The sequence below is a fragment of the Corapipo altera genome, unplaced genomic scaffold (assembly GCF_003945725.1).
Source record: "Corapipo altera isolate COAL_440 unplaced genomic scaffold, ASM394572v1 2b, whole genome shotgun sequence".
Classification (NCBI taxonomy): domain Eukaryota; kingdom Metazoa; phylum Chordata; class Aves; order Passeriformes; family Pipridae; genus Corapipo; species Corapipo altera.
In genome coordinates, this window is record NW_020884874.1 from 9,305,708 (window position 1) to 9,326,115 (window position 20,408).

The following is a 20,408-nucleotide window of genomic DNA, read 5'->3' on the forward strand; positions in this document are numbered from 1 at the left end:
CTAAATTCAGTTTCAAAGAACTGTTAGGAGTGCAGGCATCTACTGACAGTTGCACTGAGATTACATTTTGGATTTCTCCGTGGTAACAACAGCTTACTTCAGCATGAGTGGTGCAAGGATCAGGATAATGTGGGCAGATAGAGAAGCACACATTTGCTCCAGGAATATTTACTCTTCCCTTTCATTTCGATATCTTGTTAAGTGAGAACAATTCACACTTTCCTCCTTTGAGGACAGAACAGGATTAAAACCCTGACATTCCTCAACACCAGGTTATAAGTGACCCAAATCTCTCCTGATAGAAATGCTTTCCCACAGTACATCATGTCTGGTCTCAGTATTTTTCCATTCTATGACTCTGCACTTTGATACTGTATTATCTTTATCTCGCTGATTCTCAAGTCTGTCCTGTGTTTAATATATTCTTTCCAGATATGAGAGAGAACATTTGGAATTATTGTGCCTATGTCTCTCATACAGAACTTGAGACAAGAACTGGCCAGCTACCATTTGCAGCTAAGCCAGACTTTAAGTCAGAAAGGTGCTTTAATATCATAAGTCTCTATTGTAACTTTGAACAGTTCTATTTTCGTGTACATGCACTGTGCTAGTTTTCCTTCTCTTCCCCCCCAAAAGAAGAGGAGAGTTTCTCTCAAGCATTATTTTGAGAAGTAAAAGTCATGCAGTTGCATACAGTCCTCTTTTTGCCCTTGCATTAAATATAGAGGCTGACAAAATAATAAAAAAAGGCAAAATACTGCTAAATACTGCGAACTACAGTGAAAATAAAATAGTCATGCTCTTACCATGAAAATTAAAAAAAAAAATCCTAACAGTAATAGAACCAGAAGAAATGGCACAAACAGTGCCTCAGTGACAAATTGAGGCAAATTCTTGTAGACATATGTGTCAAGAGTGATATTTAAAAATATATTCCAAAACACTAAAATCTCATCTCTGTGTGTCAGAATGCTTCTCCACTAATAAAATATGATTTTCTGCTGTGGGAAGACAGGATAAAGTGACACATGGCAGCTATTCCACAGTAACCTCTCTCATGCACGTCCTTTAGCCTGTCATAAGTTTACATTTGAGGATATTGCAGTCTGTAAAGAATATTGAATCTTACAGACACCCATACATTTGGAGTGTATGAGAACATGGTCACTACTTATACCCAACAGAACAAGGTTAAAGTAACACTGTGTGCTTTAAATATGTGTGTCTCTGTTTCAGTTAGTCTTTTAGACACTTGGCATTCTTCTCATGTTTTTCTTCCTCATGAACCTACCTCTTATCCCCCTGAGAACTCTCACTATTCTGTAAGCATACACATCACCATTTTTCCTGCCTTTTCAACTTGGCTCTCATAACTCTATTCCATCATGTTTTCTTCTATTCTATGTGAAAAGAAGATTTTTCTATGTGAAGGCTGATGCATGCATGTAATTCCTGCACTTCCCTTCTCCCTGACTCTAAAAAGCAGTTTCCAAAATTTCCTATGAAAGACAAAATATGAAAAATTAAGTCACAGTGTATTTATTCAAGGGCTTCTCAAACATTATCTGCCTTTTCAAGGGCAGTAGCCACAATTATCAATGAAGTTACATTTAGTCAAAGCAAGTCTTTTGCTGTCTTATCTTGGCATACTGCTTCATAAGGCATCTGACATAATTTAGCCCTTTGCTTGCTCATTACAAATATGTAAATTTTGTATGTATGTACTATTTTAAACATATGATTCAGTGTCAGAAAATGTTCTAATATAGTCAAATGCTTATGGAATAAAGTGTACTATTGTACAAGATATTTAAGTACATTTTAGCTGCATTGAAGTTAATTTGACAGGTGTACCTTCTTAAATGAATTGCATTTTCAGGGCCTTAATTTTTGAAATCTGACTATCTGCTTAGTCAAACTCTCAGAGTACTCCCAACACTTCAGTACAGCCAGCAGCTTCTACTATCTACCATAAAAAACTTCAAAAAAAGATGCACTATCATTTTTCATATGTCCTTTGAGTAACAATTTCACAGTGGTCTAAGACCAGGACTTAATATATTTAGTCTAGAACAAAAGGTAATTTGAATTAAATATCCCTAAAAATTATACTTTTACTTCTACTTCAACAAAAAAGATTAAATTTTGACCTGAAAATCCACTAGTATTAGACACAGGATTTGCATTCATTTAATTTTACTGACTTCATTGAGGTCTTCTTAAATTTCTAATTTATGTTTTTTCTGAGAGATAAATCCAGTCTGTTAAAGGGCTACTGTAACATAATTCTTACCAGCTAAGAAACAGGAATAGGTTATACATGGAGCAGTTGCTTTACTGTATGTTTTCTATGAAGTTGTCACATAAAAAACATACTTGTCAAGTTATTCAAGTTTTATAGTCATTCAAATGAGATACTTGCAGTACTCACAGGTGGCATAACTGTACATGAGGCAGACTGTCAAATAGCAGTATTGACTGCTCAACAATGTGTAGTGTATACAAAAGATCAGTGTGATGTATATCATTTTACTCATAAATATAATCCATTTTATTTCATTTCCATTCCAAAAGGCTTACTTGACCTGAGACTTGGCACGCTATGCTCCAACACAAGACAAGTCTATTTAATAATCTGACAAATGCTCTATACCAGGAGCTAATAATGGAAACATATTCACTGTGAACTACTACTCAACTACAAATACTCTGGATAATTTTTGTACACTGAGAGTTGTTCATAGCTGAAATAATTCCTGTGTTTATACTGCCATTTGCACTGCTCTCCAGCATGTTTGAGCATTCACCATCTGTGGTTGAACTGCAGCACTTCTGCACAGATGCTAAAGCTTATCCAGTAAAGGCAAAATGCTGACAAGAGAAAAAGAATGTTCTCCCATGATCACTCTACTGTGCAAATATTTCTTTGTCTTTTCTGGGATGATATTTTGGTTTGTGGGGGGCCATTGTTAAGAAAGAAAAAATTTTTAGGAGCTTGAGGAGATAAATTAATTTGTGGTCTTCTTCATCCTCTTAGTTTTTATCCAAAAGAACCAAAAGTAATTAATTTAAATAATGAAATTAGCTTACAAGAATTCTCTGAAACCAATCTCTACCATCTATAATTGGAGATTTTATAGTTGCAAAATCAGAAGGGCACAATGCACTTTTTCAGGAAACTCCAATGTGGTGGACAAAATTTGAGTAAAAATCCAGGTTAAAGACACATCCCATTACATTTTCATCTTCAGATATGTATGATCTACATAAAACATCAGTGTGCTAGTAACAGTGAATCCTAAGGGGTTTTTGAAAGAATTCAAACTATTTTAAATCAATAATAAATTCTTCTTTACTTAAAATTTTAATATAAACTTTGTAATTCCTTCTGGTTTGACATATATAGGCATAATTTATCCTTCAAGGGAAAAAAGGGATTGAGTAGCTGCAGGACTTCCAAGCAGCAAATGCTTCATAACAGAAATGCAATGAAGAAATGTGATTCATCTGTAAGCAGGAAATACTTAAAATATTTTGTCCAAAATGGATCTGCTGCATAATGCAGACAAAATGCCCAAAGTCCACAAAGGAATGGTTCCACCTCTGTTTTCTGGGGCAACTGGTGGTAGAAGACAAAACCTAATGAAAACATGACCTGGAGTTACCTAAAAAGTAAGGTGTGCTTAATGAATACAAGGTTCTGTTGCTAGTCAAAGCCACCACGAACCTCATCAATATACCATTTCCTTCTCTTCTACTGTCTCATGAATTGTTTTGTTCAGTTCTTGTAAATGAACACAGAGAGGGACCTTTGGGGCAGGTTTGAAGACCAGGTGTAATAAGCACAAAACATTCTTGATCTTTTGGAAGGCTATTCCAAAGATGTAATGTCCCAGGGAAGCTGTGGAAAACATTAAGGCATAGTGTAAGAAAAACCAGCCACCTGTGGTGAGTTCAAGAATGGAAGAACTATGCCTTTGAAGAAGGGTGAGAATAAGTCAGGAGCATGGTCAAAAACTGCTAGGCCTGCAAAAAAGTATGGACTATGACACTTCCTAAATGTTACACAGTAGATGCAGAATATTTTAACGGAAAATATTTTTATCAATTTTATTCTAGGATTCAGTACATAAATATTTTTCTGTCTCCCATCACAAAAACATTTCAGAATATTTCAGTGATTCAAAGTCTCCCTTTTGCTTTAGATGCATATTTTTAGCAATATGAAGCGAGTAATCTTTGAGACTTAAAATTTTGAACAAGAATGGCTTACTTAATTTTCTTTTCAAAATAAACATTCAGCTTTTGGTTCCTTTGTCATGTGAAAAACATACTTAGCAAGTTAGTAAAGAGAAAACAAGTAACACATACACCTTTTCAAAACCAGAAACATTCACCATAGAAATAAATACTTACAAGTGGCATGAAAATCCAAACACTTCTCAGATATACACAGAAAGGAGCAACTACACTTCCTACACGGCACATCATGCTTCCACTTCCAACAGCAAGTGATCTAGACTTAAAAAAATTTGATTAAGAATTCTAGCAGATAAAAGAAACAATTAGAAATGCACAGACACTTAAAACATCAGTAGGATTTGTGTCTTTAAGTGATTATACTAGGAAGCTGTCACTATGCCAAGGTAAATTTATGTTGTAGTGAAATTCAGCTGCTTCTGAATTAAGATTAAAAACATAACCATCATTCAGCACAGATCCCAGGATGAATAATGAGGACTTTTAAAAAAGGCATGAAAAATGTTTAAGAAAGTATTGAGTATTCTTCCAGTTCCCCAATGGAACCAATCAATGCACATGGAATGGAAAACGAATAAAAAAATGAATAAAAAACTATGGTACAGCCAAACACCAGACAACTCTGAACTCATCCCATCCCAGGTCTTTGAGATCACCTCCACTGATGCCAAGAGCTGCTGGATCAGGTGTAGAACAATAACAAAGGGAATGAAATAACATCCAATTAATGAAAAATACATAACTGGTGAAAGTTCTTACCTTACAATTGTTGGGTACAGTTCTGCTGTGTAGAGATATATAAGGCCAAATGCCACACCTATTGAAAATTTTCCAGCCATATTTGCTAAAATAATTAATATACTGAAGTCCTATTGAAAGAGAGCACAAATAAATATATCACAAGAAAATAACACTTTCAAACATAATTGAAATTCTTCAAAAGTTGTGAACCTTAATAAGCAATGCTTATTGCTTGCTTTTTAAAAATTGCTCAGTAAGTTACTAATGTCCATATCACTCTTTACCAGTCCTGGTTCACTGAAGTCCTGGGAACATTTTACATGTGACTCCAGCAGTGACAGTGAAACCTGTACTGAAAATGCAGAAATCTACCTTTGACTGGCAGCTGCAATTTAAAATCAGCCTTTAATCAACTATATGGTTTAGAGAGAGCAGCTGCACCTACTGGCTTAAGAGCCTTTAAAATCAATTTCTGCTATAGGAACACTTTCAACAATACGTGACTAACCTGAGGTATGAACATAATTAAAACACAGATCAGTGCACTTAAAATAAGGAACGGAATGAGTGTGTTTCTCCTTCCCACTTTGTCCATCGCAACGCAAGCAATGATATAGCAAGGCAACTCCACAGCACCTGTCAGTATGAAATTATTTTAAGTCATGATTACACATATTCATGTTATAACTCTAACTTCCTCTTTATGAGGATTAATTTAATCTAGGGGGTAATAAATATGTAAAATCTAGAGATAACCAGTGTGTTGGGCTAGTTCATTTGGTAACAGAAATGGTGACAGGAGGCAGAAAATGGCCTTAAATACGGTAATGAGAATGGAGAAGGACAAGGGAAACAGGTTTCACAGAGCAGCTCCAGTTCTCCTTGGGATGGAAAATTACAGAAAACATCAAGGCCACAGTTCTGCTTTTAGGATACTGGCACTTTTGTCTTAAAGCTGTACATTTGATGCTCTTCTCCTTCAAGTATTTTCACAACAGCTCAAGTATGCCCACAAGGAATATTGTTAGTGTCATACTGACACACCTCTCAGGACTTTCTAGCTTCCACCTGGACACAGAATTGAAGGCACAGGTGCCTCCCCCAGCTTCAGCTCAAAATCATCCCAAAGTAAATGACAAGCAAGGTCTCTCCAAGTCCAGTTTTTTGAGTTAGCTTCAGAAATACAGAGTGCAGTTCCAGCTTACTCTCTTCTCTATAAAAAAGAGGGCAGCTGCTTACAACATCCCACTCTTAACACAGATTGTCTCTTTCTAATGTCTCTTTCTGGAGAAAAACTTCTGCAGGAAGGAACTCGCATTTGGCGAGGACTGTTCACAAATACTGTATAAACATGATCTGCCCCAAGACAAATGATATTGAGCCTAAGCCACTTTGGACACATTTTAAACCAATTTGCTCATGAAGAATGCTACTATATCCAATGTAAAACCAAGGAATAACATAAGATACAGCCCTGAACGAATATGCTGCATTCCTTTATTAAGTGTGTATGGCATGTTTTTACACCTGTAATATCAGGAAACAATCTTTTGGGCTTGTGCAATTATTATGTGTTTGTTAGTCTGCTAAAGTATTTTTAGAAGAGGAGGATACGGTGTACTCCAACCTAACATTTTAGTTATCTGTGCAATACTAGCTTCCACTCTTCAACACATCAGTCTAACAATACACTGTAATATATGACAAAACAAACTGCATTCATGAGAGCCCCAGTCCTTCTGTGTGCTTATGTACACGATCAGTCACATTCACTTCACTGAGAGTACTCAGCTGCACAAAGCAAAGCACATGATTTAATTCTTTGCTGGCTCAGAGCTACCTGTCTGATCTAGAGTCCTCTGAAGTCAATGGAATATTTCCACTGATCTTAACAAACTTTGAATCAGGCCTTGAATGCACTTAACTGCCTTTGTAAACAACAAACAACTTACATACCAGAGAAAGATTATACTCAGAATGATAAAATAATATTACAACTTAATAAAAAATATACTTTTGAGAAAACTAAAATTAGTCTTGCTTGTGAGGATTATGAATCTGTTTTTTACACAGACAAACTCAATATATCATGACTGTAAGGGATAAAAAGAATAATTTTTTTCTCCCATTTTCCTAGCTTGTGCCTTTAACAGTGCAGTGTAAATTTTGTGTTGCTCATCTGTTTCCCCTGGTGTTTGTGTGGATCTCTACATGCTTGCAGGACAAAGAGGAGACAAGCAGAATGCAGTTTTACAATCAGAAAGACAGATAGAGAAGAATTTTTTTTTGGAAACAGATTTGGAGTGAATGATATTCCTGTGTTAGTCAACTTTATGAAGAGTTAGCAAGAAGCTTTTTGAACAAGGCTCATAATTGAATGAACAAAGTAAAAAATTGGCTGTCAAATCTATAGACATTTCTAAATGTTATGTTCCAGTTCTGTCATTAACAGAATAAAGTACAAAAATATTTACCTATGAGAAAGAGATTTAAATACTCGTTGCCTCCTAGACTGACAGAACTGAGGGAGAAGACGTAGTACCCTAAGCTCCCAGTGAACCAGATCAGCCAGACCGTGATGGTCCTTCTTGCAATTTGCCAGTTACAGAACAGGTCTAAGATGTTGTGCTTCTTTGTTGAGGACATGTCATTTTCACCCATTCTGCCACTGACTGGATCATCTTGTTGGACTGAGCACACTTCAGAAACTTTGCAGGGAGTGTTTACTTTATTCCATTTTGCCATTGTATTAATCACTTTTTGTGCATCTTCATATCTTTCCTCTGACAGGAGCCAAAAAGGTGTTTCTGGGAGCATCCAGCAGCACAAGATAAAGGGAAGAGTTGCTATGGAGAGAAATATCTGATAGACCCACCAGGTCCGAACCAGAAATCCCACGAGTGCCACAATCATAATTCCCATAGCAAAAAAAGCATGGACATGCATAGAAGCCCAGGTTCGTGCTTTAATGCCAACAAATTCAGTCACATAAACAAAAGCCACAACCAGATAGCCACTTGAAACCTGGAGGTGTGGGAGAAAGAAAAGAAAAAAAACAGAGTGAGTTTTTATGTGCTCTCCTTGTGCACCAGCAGTAAAAACAAAGAGTAACAGTGTTCCACATTTGTGTACGCTTAATTGCCACAGTGCTGGCCTGTCTCACACTGACAGAAAAAAGGCAACCCTGAAAACAAATCAGCTGGAGGAAAAGTTCACTCAAACTTTCAGGCTGCCCAGACACTGTATTTAAAAATATGAAGTGAATTTGGATACTTCTCTGTAGTGGGGGACAGCCAGCAAGAGAGAACCTGAAAAGGAACCTAATTTGATGATGTCATTAAGCCCTTCCCCTCCAAAAATCAGGTCCCTTAATGACATCACAAACTGGATGCTCAGGAAAATGAGGTCCCCTGAAGTAATCCTCACTTCTGAAAATCCACTTGACTTTGGTTTTTAAGTAAACTATTAATAACCTGCATGTCAAGGAACTGCATATTTACTGAGAGTTACCTTCCACACCCTTGTAAATGATCTCATTAAATCAAATTTTTTACAATTATATATATATATATATATATGATTATAGGTTCTCATATGTTATGCAGTGAATGCAATTACTGGCATGTTCTGCATGATAGTATTTTTTATTGAATATATATATTATTGAATATATATATATTTCAGTTTCTCTAGCAACATCAAATTCATGGTATCTCAAAACATTTCCAAACACAGCTAGAAAATATAGACTAGAAAATATTTCAGTATATTGTTTTGATTAATCAGTTTTCTGGTTGAAAATATGAAAGTTAATAATCTGAACCCACTGAAGCTGACAGGAAAGTTGTGCTGATCTCAGTAGCACAGGCCCTAGAGCTTTAGGCCTGCGTCTTGCAAATCAGTCCCAGTGGCCAGTTAAAACCTGCAGCATTGGTCTGGTCTGAGCTTTTTGCTTTTCTAAACTACCACCGTCCCTGGCATCAACAGCCAAGGAAGTGAGTAGAGGGACTTCTTTAGATCTCACTGTTCAAGGCTAAAATTATGTCGTTTTTCCTGCTAGGAAATTCTTCTAAGCTCTAATCAGGCACAGGGAGCTCCAGGTGCAAGGTTCTGTCTTGACTAATGCGCTGTCAGCAGGAATAAAATAAATTATGTGACTATTTTCGAATATCTAACCCACATTAAATAAGTTACATCATTTTTTTTGTGTGTGATGGCATTCTAATTTCTGTATGCATATGTGGTGAAAAGCTACAAATAGTACATTTTTGGCTGTAAAACAGTTATTTAAAATTGTTTAATATGTATAAATATTGAATATATATCAGATATAGAATATATACCACACATATATATAAAAGTATGCATGTAGGTATGCATAAACATATATACTGAAATACTCTTAAGTACAGCATAAAACATCTAGCTGTTAAACATATCTACCTATGTATTTAGTATTCCACATACAGCTTGAAAGACCAAAGAGATGCATAGAAGAGAAAATGTGCATCTCTCCTCCATCACTCAAAATGGTAGAGATAAAATAATACTTATTATAGATTTGCTAGGTTAAGAAAAACTATACTCCATTTCTAACAATGAGGAGAAATGCAACTGCAGCTGCAATGCAGAATCCAGAGTTTACTGCTCACACTTGGTATTTAATTACCAGTCCAGCAGAGGTTGGGATGGAGGAAGTACCAAACACTGCTTCATACAGATGCTTTCTATTAATTCAAAGAGGAAAACTGCTGTGGTCCAAGAATATTCAGACTCTCCCTGCTCTGCTGAAATAAGTGCAACAGATGGGGCTTTAGAATAATGAAGTAGGGGAGGAAATAATAACAAAAGGGAAGTTTTCCTGATAAGGGGTAGGAAATGACACGTAAAAAGAGCCAGGGTGATCATCCCTTCTTACCATAGCAAGGAGAAAGCGCACAGTCACAAAACTGTAGTAGTCAAATGTGAAGGCCACTGCAATGCCAAATACAAACTGACCAGCACTTGTGAACCATATAACACGCTGTCTTCCCAGCCTGAAAATCACAGCAGTAATAAAATTATGAATAACCACAAACATTCTATTAAAATACACCTGCAACTCCAGAGAGCCTAGATGGAAGTTTAACAACTCGCCACAGAAACTCTGGTTTAGTTACCTGTATTAATTTTTCAGTAAATCCAACTTCCAAGGAAAAGGAAGCTTCTATGAATGGAATGTGCAGTGAGCATTATGTATGTTCACCTCCAGTTTCAAGCTGAACTTCTGCATAACCGATCTGCAGATTTACTCAGTCTTCTTTATGAGGACATAAATCACTTTTTCAGATATTTTATATTAAGTAGCCTTTTGTTAATAATTTCTAACAAAAGTTAGCTGTCATAACATGCCATCTCTTGCCAAAGTAACAACCAATTTGGATAGTAATGAAAGGCTTCTGTAACATATCTTTGTACAGTTATTTAAAACTGAATTCTCTAATAAATGGCAAACACACAGTTCCCCTGAATTTTCTGATTGCATCACAGCACACATGCATGCATATACAAATACAGAAATGCAAGAAGATAGTGTACTAATGGCAAAAATACCGTGTCAAATAATAGCTTCCTGTCAACACACAGTAGTTTCCAGTGTAAAAGAAGGGCATTTAGTAAAAAAGAACTTCTATTTGTTTTTTTTTTTCTTCCTGTATCTCAGGGAGAAAATATCCAGAGTAGAGCCAGTTGTCCCTAAACAAGTGAGCACATGCTAAAGACTCTATTGGAGATTCATTACATTCTATCTACAAATGCTTTGTAATACAAAATGTGTGGAATCATTTTTCTTCCCTGATAATATTTTCTTGGGCTCTTACTATCTACTCCATTGCAAAGAGCTTTTCGCAAATGGAGATATTACTTTTAGACAGAGAGGTTGAGGACTTTCAGGGGTGTGGACTCCTTTGTAATTTTGTTTTTCTGTGAGTATTTGGTACTTCATTAAAATTCCTCCTATTCTTCTCCAACCTTGACCTGGAGTCATGCACATTTTATCTTTGATTCCTGCCAGAAAAGATCCCAGTGAGTCTTAGCTATCAGAGCTCTTCTGTTGGGAAATCTGTTAATTGATAATGGGAGGAACACACAATCTTATTTCCCACCAAGCCAGGATGTATCAGAAAATAATAACTTTCAGCTGTAAAATCTGCAGTTGTAAATCTGCAACTCAGAATGTGTATATTGTCTTAACTAGCTGTCCATGGCTTGAATTAATGGAAATGAGAACAATATGATCTTAACCTTATAAATCATGTCTGAGTATTAATTTTAAAAGTTATGAATGATTTAAAGGGACACAAAACAAATGTTGGCTTTATATTCTGGTTTTGTATTAAATATGGTTTTACAAAGCCTTGGATTGGGAGGCAGATTGATTCCATGTGTTCTAAAAGCCAAATTAAAAAAAAGTCATCATTACTTTTGCATTCCCATGTTGTAACTATCACACCATAGTGTTATGCTAATGAAGGAAAATCAGAAAAACACGCCTGATCTCCTTGTTCTGCTTATACTGTTAGATGTGGGATAAAATGTCATCCTCAACCTAACAGAAATGTCAGTCAACAGGCTCTTTTACAGAAAGAGGAAAATAACTCTAAACCAGCTTTCAAAGCAAAACACAGGTACATAAACTGCCTGAGACAAAACCAAGTACAAATGTAGCTTGGATATTTGACTGTCATATGGATAAAGGGGCATGGCTGAATGTTCTCCTGAGGCAGGAATAAGTCTGTTTGTGTTGAGAGAGAAAACCAACAGAAACAGAAGGATATAGACATTCATCCTGAATCTCATTGCTTCTGAGTCCAGCTCTTATGTTGGATCTCAGTGCATGATCTGAGATAACATCCAGGGAGGAAGCATTGGACAGGAATGAGCTGAAGGACAGCCTTGGCACCATAAGCATGAGATTGCTTGGGATGAGTCCCTCCATGGACTGACTCTCCTTGTGCTCAAACAGAACTTTATACATGCTGTTAAATAAGTGAAACTACAGTACAGCTCACTCACACCCATTTTTTTTCTCCTATCTGGACTAACCCTCAAGAGACTGAAATTTAAGCTAATTTTTCAGAGAAAAACTAAAATTGGAGAGCAAGGAAAAATAGCATATGGGTGTTTATTTTAAGAACGTGGGGCTTGATCAAACTCTTGAAGCCTTTGCATCAGCCCCACTGAGCTGTATTCATGACAGAGGTTAGGAAATATGATTTTAAAATACATTACACTTAATCTTCTAGAAGGCGTTCTGTTATTTATCATATTACAAATTAAAAATCAATATTTCCACCAGGAATCTCTCCTCATGAAAAACGAGGGGAAAATCTACTCCCAGGTTTTACCATTGCTATTACAATGAGCTATTGCTATTTCTGTTAAAAATAAATAAATAAATAAACAAATAAATAACCTAAAGGCAAATACTAGCTGCCCAAGGGAATTTCAGGGATTAAGGCCTAGAACAATGGATGACATAAAGTACAAAAAAAATTCTAAAAGGAAATGACTTGCAAAGACATTTTAAAATTAGTACTTGCTATTGGAAAAAGATATTGAGTTAAACAGATCTGTGAATAAAGCAATATCCAAACTTCCTGAATTTTGAGCACATAATTATGAGTACACAGTGAGTGAAAACAACAAAAACACATGGAGGTACTGCAGTCTGAAGCTACAGTTGTCAAAGGATAGCACTTTACCTGTCAGCAATGTCACCAAAAATCACTGCTCCGATCAAGACTCCAAGCATGAATGTAGGCTGGATTAATTTTGCAAGCCATTCTCGGTCACAGACCAGATCCCACTGCGTAACAACAGTGCTCTTCCACTTTGTATCATCATAGAGAAATCCATCAGAACATGAAAATACAGACTTGTTGCCTTTGTATTCATATGCCAGATCCAAACTGACTTCTCGTTTGGATCTGCTGCATTGATTAATTTCCCAAATTTCTCCATTTTCCAGCTGGACTACAACGTAATTTTCTGTTGATGTCCATAATGTCCAGATGTCCTGTATACTTGATGCAGAGGAGTTGTGGAAAAGAATACTACTCACATTTCCAGGGAACCCACATACAAAGTTAGGAGTAACAGCCATGAACACAGATGCTAAATAATGGATACCGCATGACATAGCTTGAAAGACAGATGCAAAATAAACACATGCTTGAAATCTGTAAAGGGAAAGAAAAAAATTTACTGAAGAAAAGCCCTCTATACATGAAAAAAAAAAATCAACATAATTGTTTTGTAAGATCAGTAAATGGAGACATCATTAGGGTGTCTAATGTTTTGTTGTATAGTGCTGCTTCAATATTAGTTAAGCCCTGCAAGAGACCAAAGATGAGAAAAAGATCCACAGTAATCTATTGCCAGGAAATAAATGCTGCTCTCAGTCGTGTTTAGTCATAGAGAGAAGACCATTTAAAATGAAACAATTCTGAACTTAAGCACTTAGTTTGAAACAACCTTCCTACCTCCAATTCTCTGTAGCACATTCCCTTAAAATAGGGCCTGAGATTACTTGAATGGTTAGAAAAACCAAAATGTTACAACTTCAGATTCTTAGGGTTAGAGATATGTGCATCAAATAAAACAAAATAAACACATTACACCCCTCATTTAATCTATTTGTATCTCTGTAACTGTATTCCATCTACCATCTCTCTTTATTGCCTCCAAAAGACAAAGAGAGAATACATGTAGACACAAGTAGAAGAAGATAGAATCTGAAAAATGTGAAATGTTTTGTACCAAAACATAGCTGTGAAATGGGTTGGGTTTTGGCTTAAACAGGGTGTGCAGTTATCCGTTTAAGATTGTATCATAAAGCAAACACAGTAAAAGAATGTTTTATGTGTAGCCTGAATTTCGGCATTTTAAACAGCTTTTAAGACGTGCTTGAGATGCAAGTAAATCTTAGTATAAAAATTGCACGTGTATTCTGAATTTCAAAGGCTTGCAATGAAGTCTAGTATCACTGTCTGCAAATTCTAGAAAGTTTCTGATAATTTAAGCATAAGGAGTATTTTCCTGAATTAAATGTTTAAATTGTGCATATAATTAGTACAACATCTATTCATAAAAAAACAAAATAGCTTTGGTTTCTCCTTCCTTTTTTATTTCCGGAAGGCTACTCAATTGCAACAATTTGAAGAAGCATTCAATGAGCTTCTATATATACATCCTTACTGCATATGCAGTAGGCCTTAATTGTATGAAACAAAAAGCAGATTTTTTTTTAAATGACCAGAGGCTATCTCTGCTGAAGTCATAGGAAATGATGTCTAAAACCCTGTTACCTTGAAGTGTCTTGTGGGAAAAGTCAAAGCAATTCCAATCCCTGTAACAAATGTGGTCTCTCGATGCTCCTCTCCAAAAGGTATCTAATCTAGCCTGGCATTCCCATAATAAAGATTTCAACAGTACATAGCCTAGGACTTTTAAATCATCTACCATCACAATTTCTAATTAATTTCTAAATTATCTTTAAGCAGAGTATTTAAACAGAATTTACTGGATACATTGTCCTAATGTCCAATTAACCTTTCCAATTAAACAGTTCCCTAGTATAACACACCTCCATTCACCATCCTCATTTTCCTTTGCTTTTTACTTTGTGATTTTTATGTATTTCCTTGGTAAATGTAAACTCAGTTGCCTATCCCGTTCTTCCAATGACATTTCATTTGACATTGTTGTTGTTCTGATGCAGTGCTTTTCATCCCCCTTTCCCTTAACAAAAGCTCTATTGACTGTTCCACAGCAATCTGAGGAGTGGGTTGAATTGCTAAACCCACCATGGCAGCTCAAAAGCTGGCTCCACTTCCCTCTTGAGGATACCTCAAGGCAATCCTCACACAGGTGCCCTGCTGCTCTTTCAGAATGAAACTGAGAGATATGGTCAAGAGAAACAGAATGTAACCACAGTAACCCTCAAATCTACCAATCCCCTCTCAAGAGAACAGCTTCTTGCAGACTAAGTAGCTATCCATAAACCAGAGCAAGGCTGAAACGGCTCTGAAAGGCTTTTAGGCTATCTTGGACCACAAAAAAGCAAAGGTTATTTTAAAATGTAACCTTTGTCACCCTATTGATGCAGACAAATATGGTCAACAACATTTTTTCAGTTCCTCTTCTCTAATTTCATTTTAGCTGTTCCCATCAAAAGACACAAACTCATTTTAAAAATAACAAAGCACAACCAAATTCAACAACTTGGGCTATTGTTGCAGTATGCAGAATGCCTGAAATCAGGACAAGAAGACCTCTAGAAAACTGGTAAATTAAACCCCCAGAAGCTTTGCAGTTACATCTTCTACTACAAGCGGAACCAGGTTCCCCAGTATTTGCAACATCTGTCATTATGCATCAGAAAATTGCAATGTCAGATAGCCCAATTGATATTTCCCAGACAGAGGAAGAAGGAAGTAATTGCAAACCATACATACTTCTTGAGTTTCCCAATTAGTTCTTGCAATACAAGAAATATCAGGTTCATCATTTCTGCCCAGTAAGAGTGAGTAGGAAAAATATATTTATACCCTTTTTTGATGGAGAGGCTTGTAAGGATACAGACTGAGAAGATGGCATGAAGCAGTGGACTACATTGATTTTTAAAAACTGAAATCCCAAGAGTATCACCAGGGCTATGATTTGGAGCAGTTCTAATTAATCTCTGCTCTAACTACTCCCTTGAGAGTTTTATCTTAACTCTTCCTGAACACTTCTTGTGATCATACTTCAGTAACCATTTTGACAGACTGCTCCACTGCCAAATCTTTCTGTTGGAAAGTTTCTCATTAAATCTAATCTCAATGTCCCCTTTTCAAATGTAAAGCTATTACTAACTTACAAAACACCCTTGTGCAACCTTGAATAAATCTTCCTTGTCTTTTATCACTTCATTTTACAGAATTATCAGTTATCCCCCTCCAGTTACTTTCTACAGCCATACAAATTACAATTCATTACCCTTTCCTTTTCTTTATGTTCTTTCTTTGTTTCCACGACTATAAAAAGCAGTAAAGGATTCATTTTAAAGAAATGAATAAAGTGTCATGCCATATTTCACCTATCTTTCAAGCGTTTAACTTAGCACTAGATATAACTGATTATTATAAAAACATTCTTCCCTTTCCAGTGTTATGAAAATCTTATTCAGTTCCAACAAAGAAATCCACTCTGCACCATTATTTTCTCCCCTAATTTCCAGTACCAATGCTAAGCAAACACAAAAAGTCAGATAGAATGCCAGATAGACATTAATAGACATAATCTATGCTGCATATGACTTCATTTAACAACAGGAAAACGTGTTTTTACAGCAAAATCACACTAGTGCTGCAGAATTTTACAGGGTGGATTGCACTGCAGTTCTTAACGTCTGAATCCTCAACAAAAGAGCCAAGGAGCAGGCAGGGGAGAAGAAATAGGGGAGAATAAGGCCTAATGTGAAGTTAGCAAAGTATTTGGAATCACCAGTGTCTGAAGACATTCCACACCACACTAATGGGTCGCTCCCCTGCCTGTAGAAAGTATTTACTGCTCTCTCCAGTAAAATTCCACACTGGGCTGGCTAAGCCTCTCTCAGTATATATACATACACAAAACACACAGAAAATATCCTGAAAGCCCTGTTTTGCCATGAAGGCAAAGTTCATTGCAGTGTTGTAACAGCAGTGTTGTAACAGCATCCCCACTGATGCTACACTGAAAAGCCCAATCATAAGAGCTGCTGACTATCTTCTCTGGGTAGGAAGAGTTTTTCTTCTAGAAAGGTCAAGAAACTCCTTAACTTGCAAGGTTACCAAAAAGGAATTAATCAGACCGTTGGTGACAACATATAGAAAGCATGTAGGGAGGATGATACATGGAATGGAAAAATACTACAGGTGCATGGAACTTTGCTTTCCAGAACAGCTGAAGATTGAAAAGGGACAAAGACACAGATCCAGCCTCATGGTAGACAGAGGTTTGCTGGAACAGAGGTTGAGGCAGTAGAGAGTGCTGAGTGAGGAAGAACATAGAGCTGCTGCTTTCTCTATGGCTAGCCTGTGATCCCTCCCTTCGAACCTTTGGGTGCATGAGTTTTATCTCAGACCTCTTGTTGTGGCCATGTTGATGCTCTTCCCCAGTCTTAAAACCCTGGGGCAGCTTCTTGGCCCTTGCTTATGCAGTAGCTGAGCAGCTTCTCGTCCTCACGGGAGGACGCGGTGCTGGGGGAGCAGAGCAGGTCCAGGTTGGGCAGCCTGGAGCAGCCCCCACAGAGGCTGTGCTGGGGCAGCAGGTCACAGCAGAACCTATACAGATCATACACTTCACTGACCCTGAGGCACAGGTTAAAGTCTATGCTGTCCTTGATACCTACTGTAAATTATTAGCTCTTTTCCAAAATCCTTTATTTAAGAACACCAAACTGATAAGAAAGCCCTTAAAAGCTTAAATCTCTCTATTGCAGACAAATATGTACTGTAATCATTTTATTAACCTCATCGAACTCCATTTAAAAAGTTAGATTTCCCTGAATAAAGAAATACTGTTGCTCATGCATCAAAATGGTAAGAATACCATTGTGGGAGCAATAAATACTACTGAAATTCATCAAAAAAAAGCAAAGTCTGCGATTTATTTTCTGACTGATCTCAGAAAGGACAATTTTTGATAATAGTATTTTATATGCCACTCATCTTCCCATACACACATTAGATTATACAACATATATTGTTGTGAACAGTAATTTTCAATAACATATTTCACAGTTGTGTTTTTTTTTTTAAAACACATGCTTTTTGCAATTTTTTAAAATGCTCTGTGAACATGATGACTGTCCTAAAAGGTATGATAATTTCTCTCAGTGTTTTTCCATCTCTTCAGTGACTTGCCATGGGAGATAATTATTTGGCAAGTACATTTTGTCACTCTTGCCAGGAGTGTCAAATATAGAAGTCAAGAAGACTTTATAGGTTACTGCTCCAGTATAGAGACACTTAATGAATGCCAGAAGTCAAATGAGCCTAAAACTATCTTCACAAAAACTTGAGCAAGACACAACATGAAAATGTTCCAGTCTTTCTTAAAATATTTCTGCGAAATTTCTCCACAGTTTTTTTCTTTTTTTTTTTTCAGTTTGCTGCTCATAGTAAAAAATTATTTTTACATTTTCTATTTCCTCTGCACAAGTTTTAAGATCTCACCAGTATGAAAAGCACTCGTAATATCATGTCAGTAGCTGAATTGAAGACATATTCTTCCACAAAGGCAATGAACTAGATCTCATATCACTGGTGCTCTGGCTGTAGTCTTATGACACAACATCTCTGTGGCACTGTCACTGCAAAAGATTTCCTCCCTTCTCTTTTCCCACTGTTTATTCATCCTCTGAGACACAGTGCTCTACCTTCAGTCACAGTGGTATTTTTTTGTGGACCATCTGTGAATTTTGTCTGGGAAACAGATCTACCTTGAATAAAAAAGTCAAAATAGACGATGAATAAAAAAAAAAAAAAAAACAACAAAAACCCCCACAAACAACAAACTAGATTAGTTGCTCAATCTAATTTATATTACATTTATGTAAATAATCTGCACCAGTCTATTTGAAAGATGGCAAATCTGGTGTGCAAAAAAACTTGAAGTACACATTGCCATATATATCTTGGAGACTAAACTCCCAGCCTCACAGTACTTCTACCATTGTCAGTTACTGCAGTGCACAGCAGGGACAAAACTTGTTGTCAAACACTAACTTTATGTTAAATAAAATGTGGTTCTGATAACATTTCCTTGTCTGTCCATCAATGAAAGAGGGGTATTACTAGATACTCATCAAAAGCTAATACAAACATTTGAAAATCATTTTACTGTAGAATAGACTCACAACACTGTTCTGTGATTAGCAAAATACTTGTACTATTCCATCAGCTTTACAAGAACTATTTTTACTGCTTCTCTTCTCAACCACCTCATTAGTAAATTGCTTAAGTCAGAAAACACAGTAAGTTTTTGTTGTGCAGTGCACACTCAACAGGATGGATTCAGTGGAAAGAAATTTCCAGATATTTACTATTTCTGAAAGAATTTGTGTTCAGTAACCACTTTAAACTCTGTATTTCATGCTGGTTTTTTTTAATATGAGAAAAGCCATTCAGCATTCTTTCCACTCTAAACCAAAAAGCTATGATGCACTTCCACATTTATTTTTTGAGAGGAAAGGAGCTGAATGTGACTCAAGAGTATTTTGGCTATGGTGCAGATTTGGAAGCAGCCTTAAATATACAATACAAACATCTTTATTTGACTTCTGGTGTCAAGAATAAACTTCCTTCCCTCCTAAGGGCAGTTTAAACTATGCTAGGACTTGGTCTCAGCCCACATGAAAAAGATGGTTATTTCCAGAATTTGTTTTCAGAGGTAGAAGATGCTGTGTTGAATGTCCAGTTTAAACATATCAACAGCACAGATGCAACAGGAATAAGGAAGCCTATGGAGATCAGGAAGACCCCAGGAATTATATATCATCACTGATGACAATGTGTGCATCAACGTGCAGTCACCAAACAGCAGACACTTACCAAATCATTGTTACAATCATTTAAATTTGATTCTCTGAAGAATTCACTTCTATCCCATTAAGCTTTGCATGTTTCTTTTTGATTGAGACAAGCCCAGCATTCGTTCACTAGAGTCAAGAAGAAAAATATGTTGGCTGTTCACTACTGCACATTTGGTATAACAGCCTAGATGAAGAAAGTCAATCAGTGTGAAAATAAAGAATTAGTGCTACAGAATTAAGGGCCATCCTTTTAATATTTTTTTTAAACTAAATAGAACAGTTCTTAATGTTTGACCATCTAAATCAGGCACATTAGATTCCTGTTGGCACCTGTGACAAAATAATCTAGTTGATAAATATTGCTTGGTTTAAATAGTTACTAAGTTCAGTAGCACAGCTTACACCTATAGACTCACAGTAGAGAAAGCAGCTGCTGTTAAAGATGCTCTGATGTTTCTTGCTGCCCCTCTGCCAAGGGTTACTGCCCCCAGGGGAGAGCCAGACAGAAGGATGGTGTGTTCATGGCTCAGCCACTCCAGTCCAACACCCAACCTTCTCGTTCAAATGGAGTGAAACTGGGCAAGACACAAAGGCTCTGGATTTGCACCAAGCTACACATAAACATTACACTTTTGACTTTCGTGGGAAAGTAGCCTCTGATTAAGGGAAAACACATAATTGGCAGCAATTCTCACACCTTTTGATGGCAAAGCTGGAGTCAAGTCTATTTTAATGTAGTTACCCACTTGTCTTTTCTGCTTTAAATGTGTTAAGGGTATGTATCAGGTAATGTAATTAAAAAAAGAAC

At 36.5% G+C, this 20,408-nt stretch overlaps 1 protein-coding gene across 5 annotated transcripts in view; it reads right to left on the reverse strand.

Annotated features, from left to right (window-relative positions):
• Positions 1-20,408, reverse strand: part of LOC113943027 (solute carrier family 22 member 16-like) — a 52,724-nt gene that overhangs the window by 20,886 nt on the left and 11,430 nt on the right. For 3 of the 5 annotated variants that reach the window (XM_027634281.1, XM_027634283.1, XM_027634284.1), the window contains 5 exons: positions 12,744-13,220; positions 9,920-10,037; positions 7,476-8,025; positions 5,020-5,129; positions 4,417-4,516 (listed from right to left, as the gene is read on the reverse strand). In XM_027634281.1, the coding sequence (XP_027490082.1) occupies positions 4,417-4,516; positions 5,020-5,129; positions 7,476-8,025; positions 9,920-10,037; positions 12,744-13,220 (1,355 nt within the window). Of the gene's footprint in view, positions 1-4,416; positions 4,517-5,019; positions 5,130-5,509; positions 5,638-7,475; positions 8,026-9,919; positions 10,038-12,743; positions 13,221-18,327; positions 18,509-19,619; positions 19,714-20,408 lie in introns of those variants that run through there. The other 2 variants (XM_027634282.1, XM_027634285.1) reach the window with 2 other exon arrangements.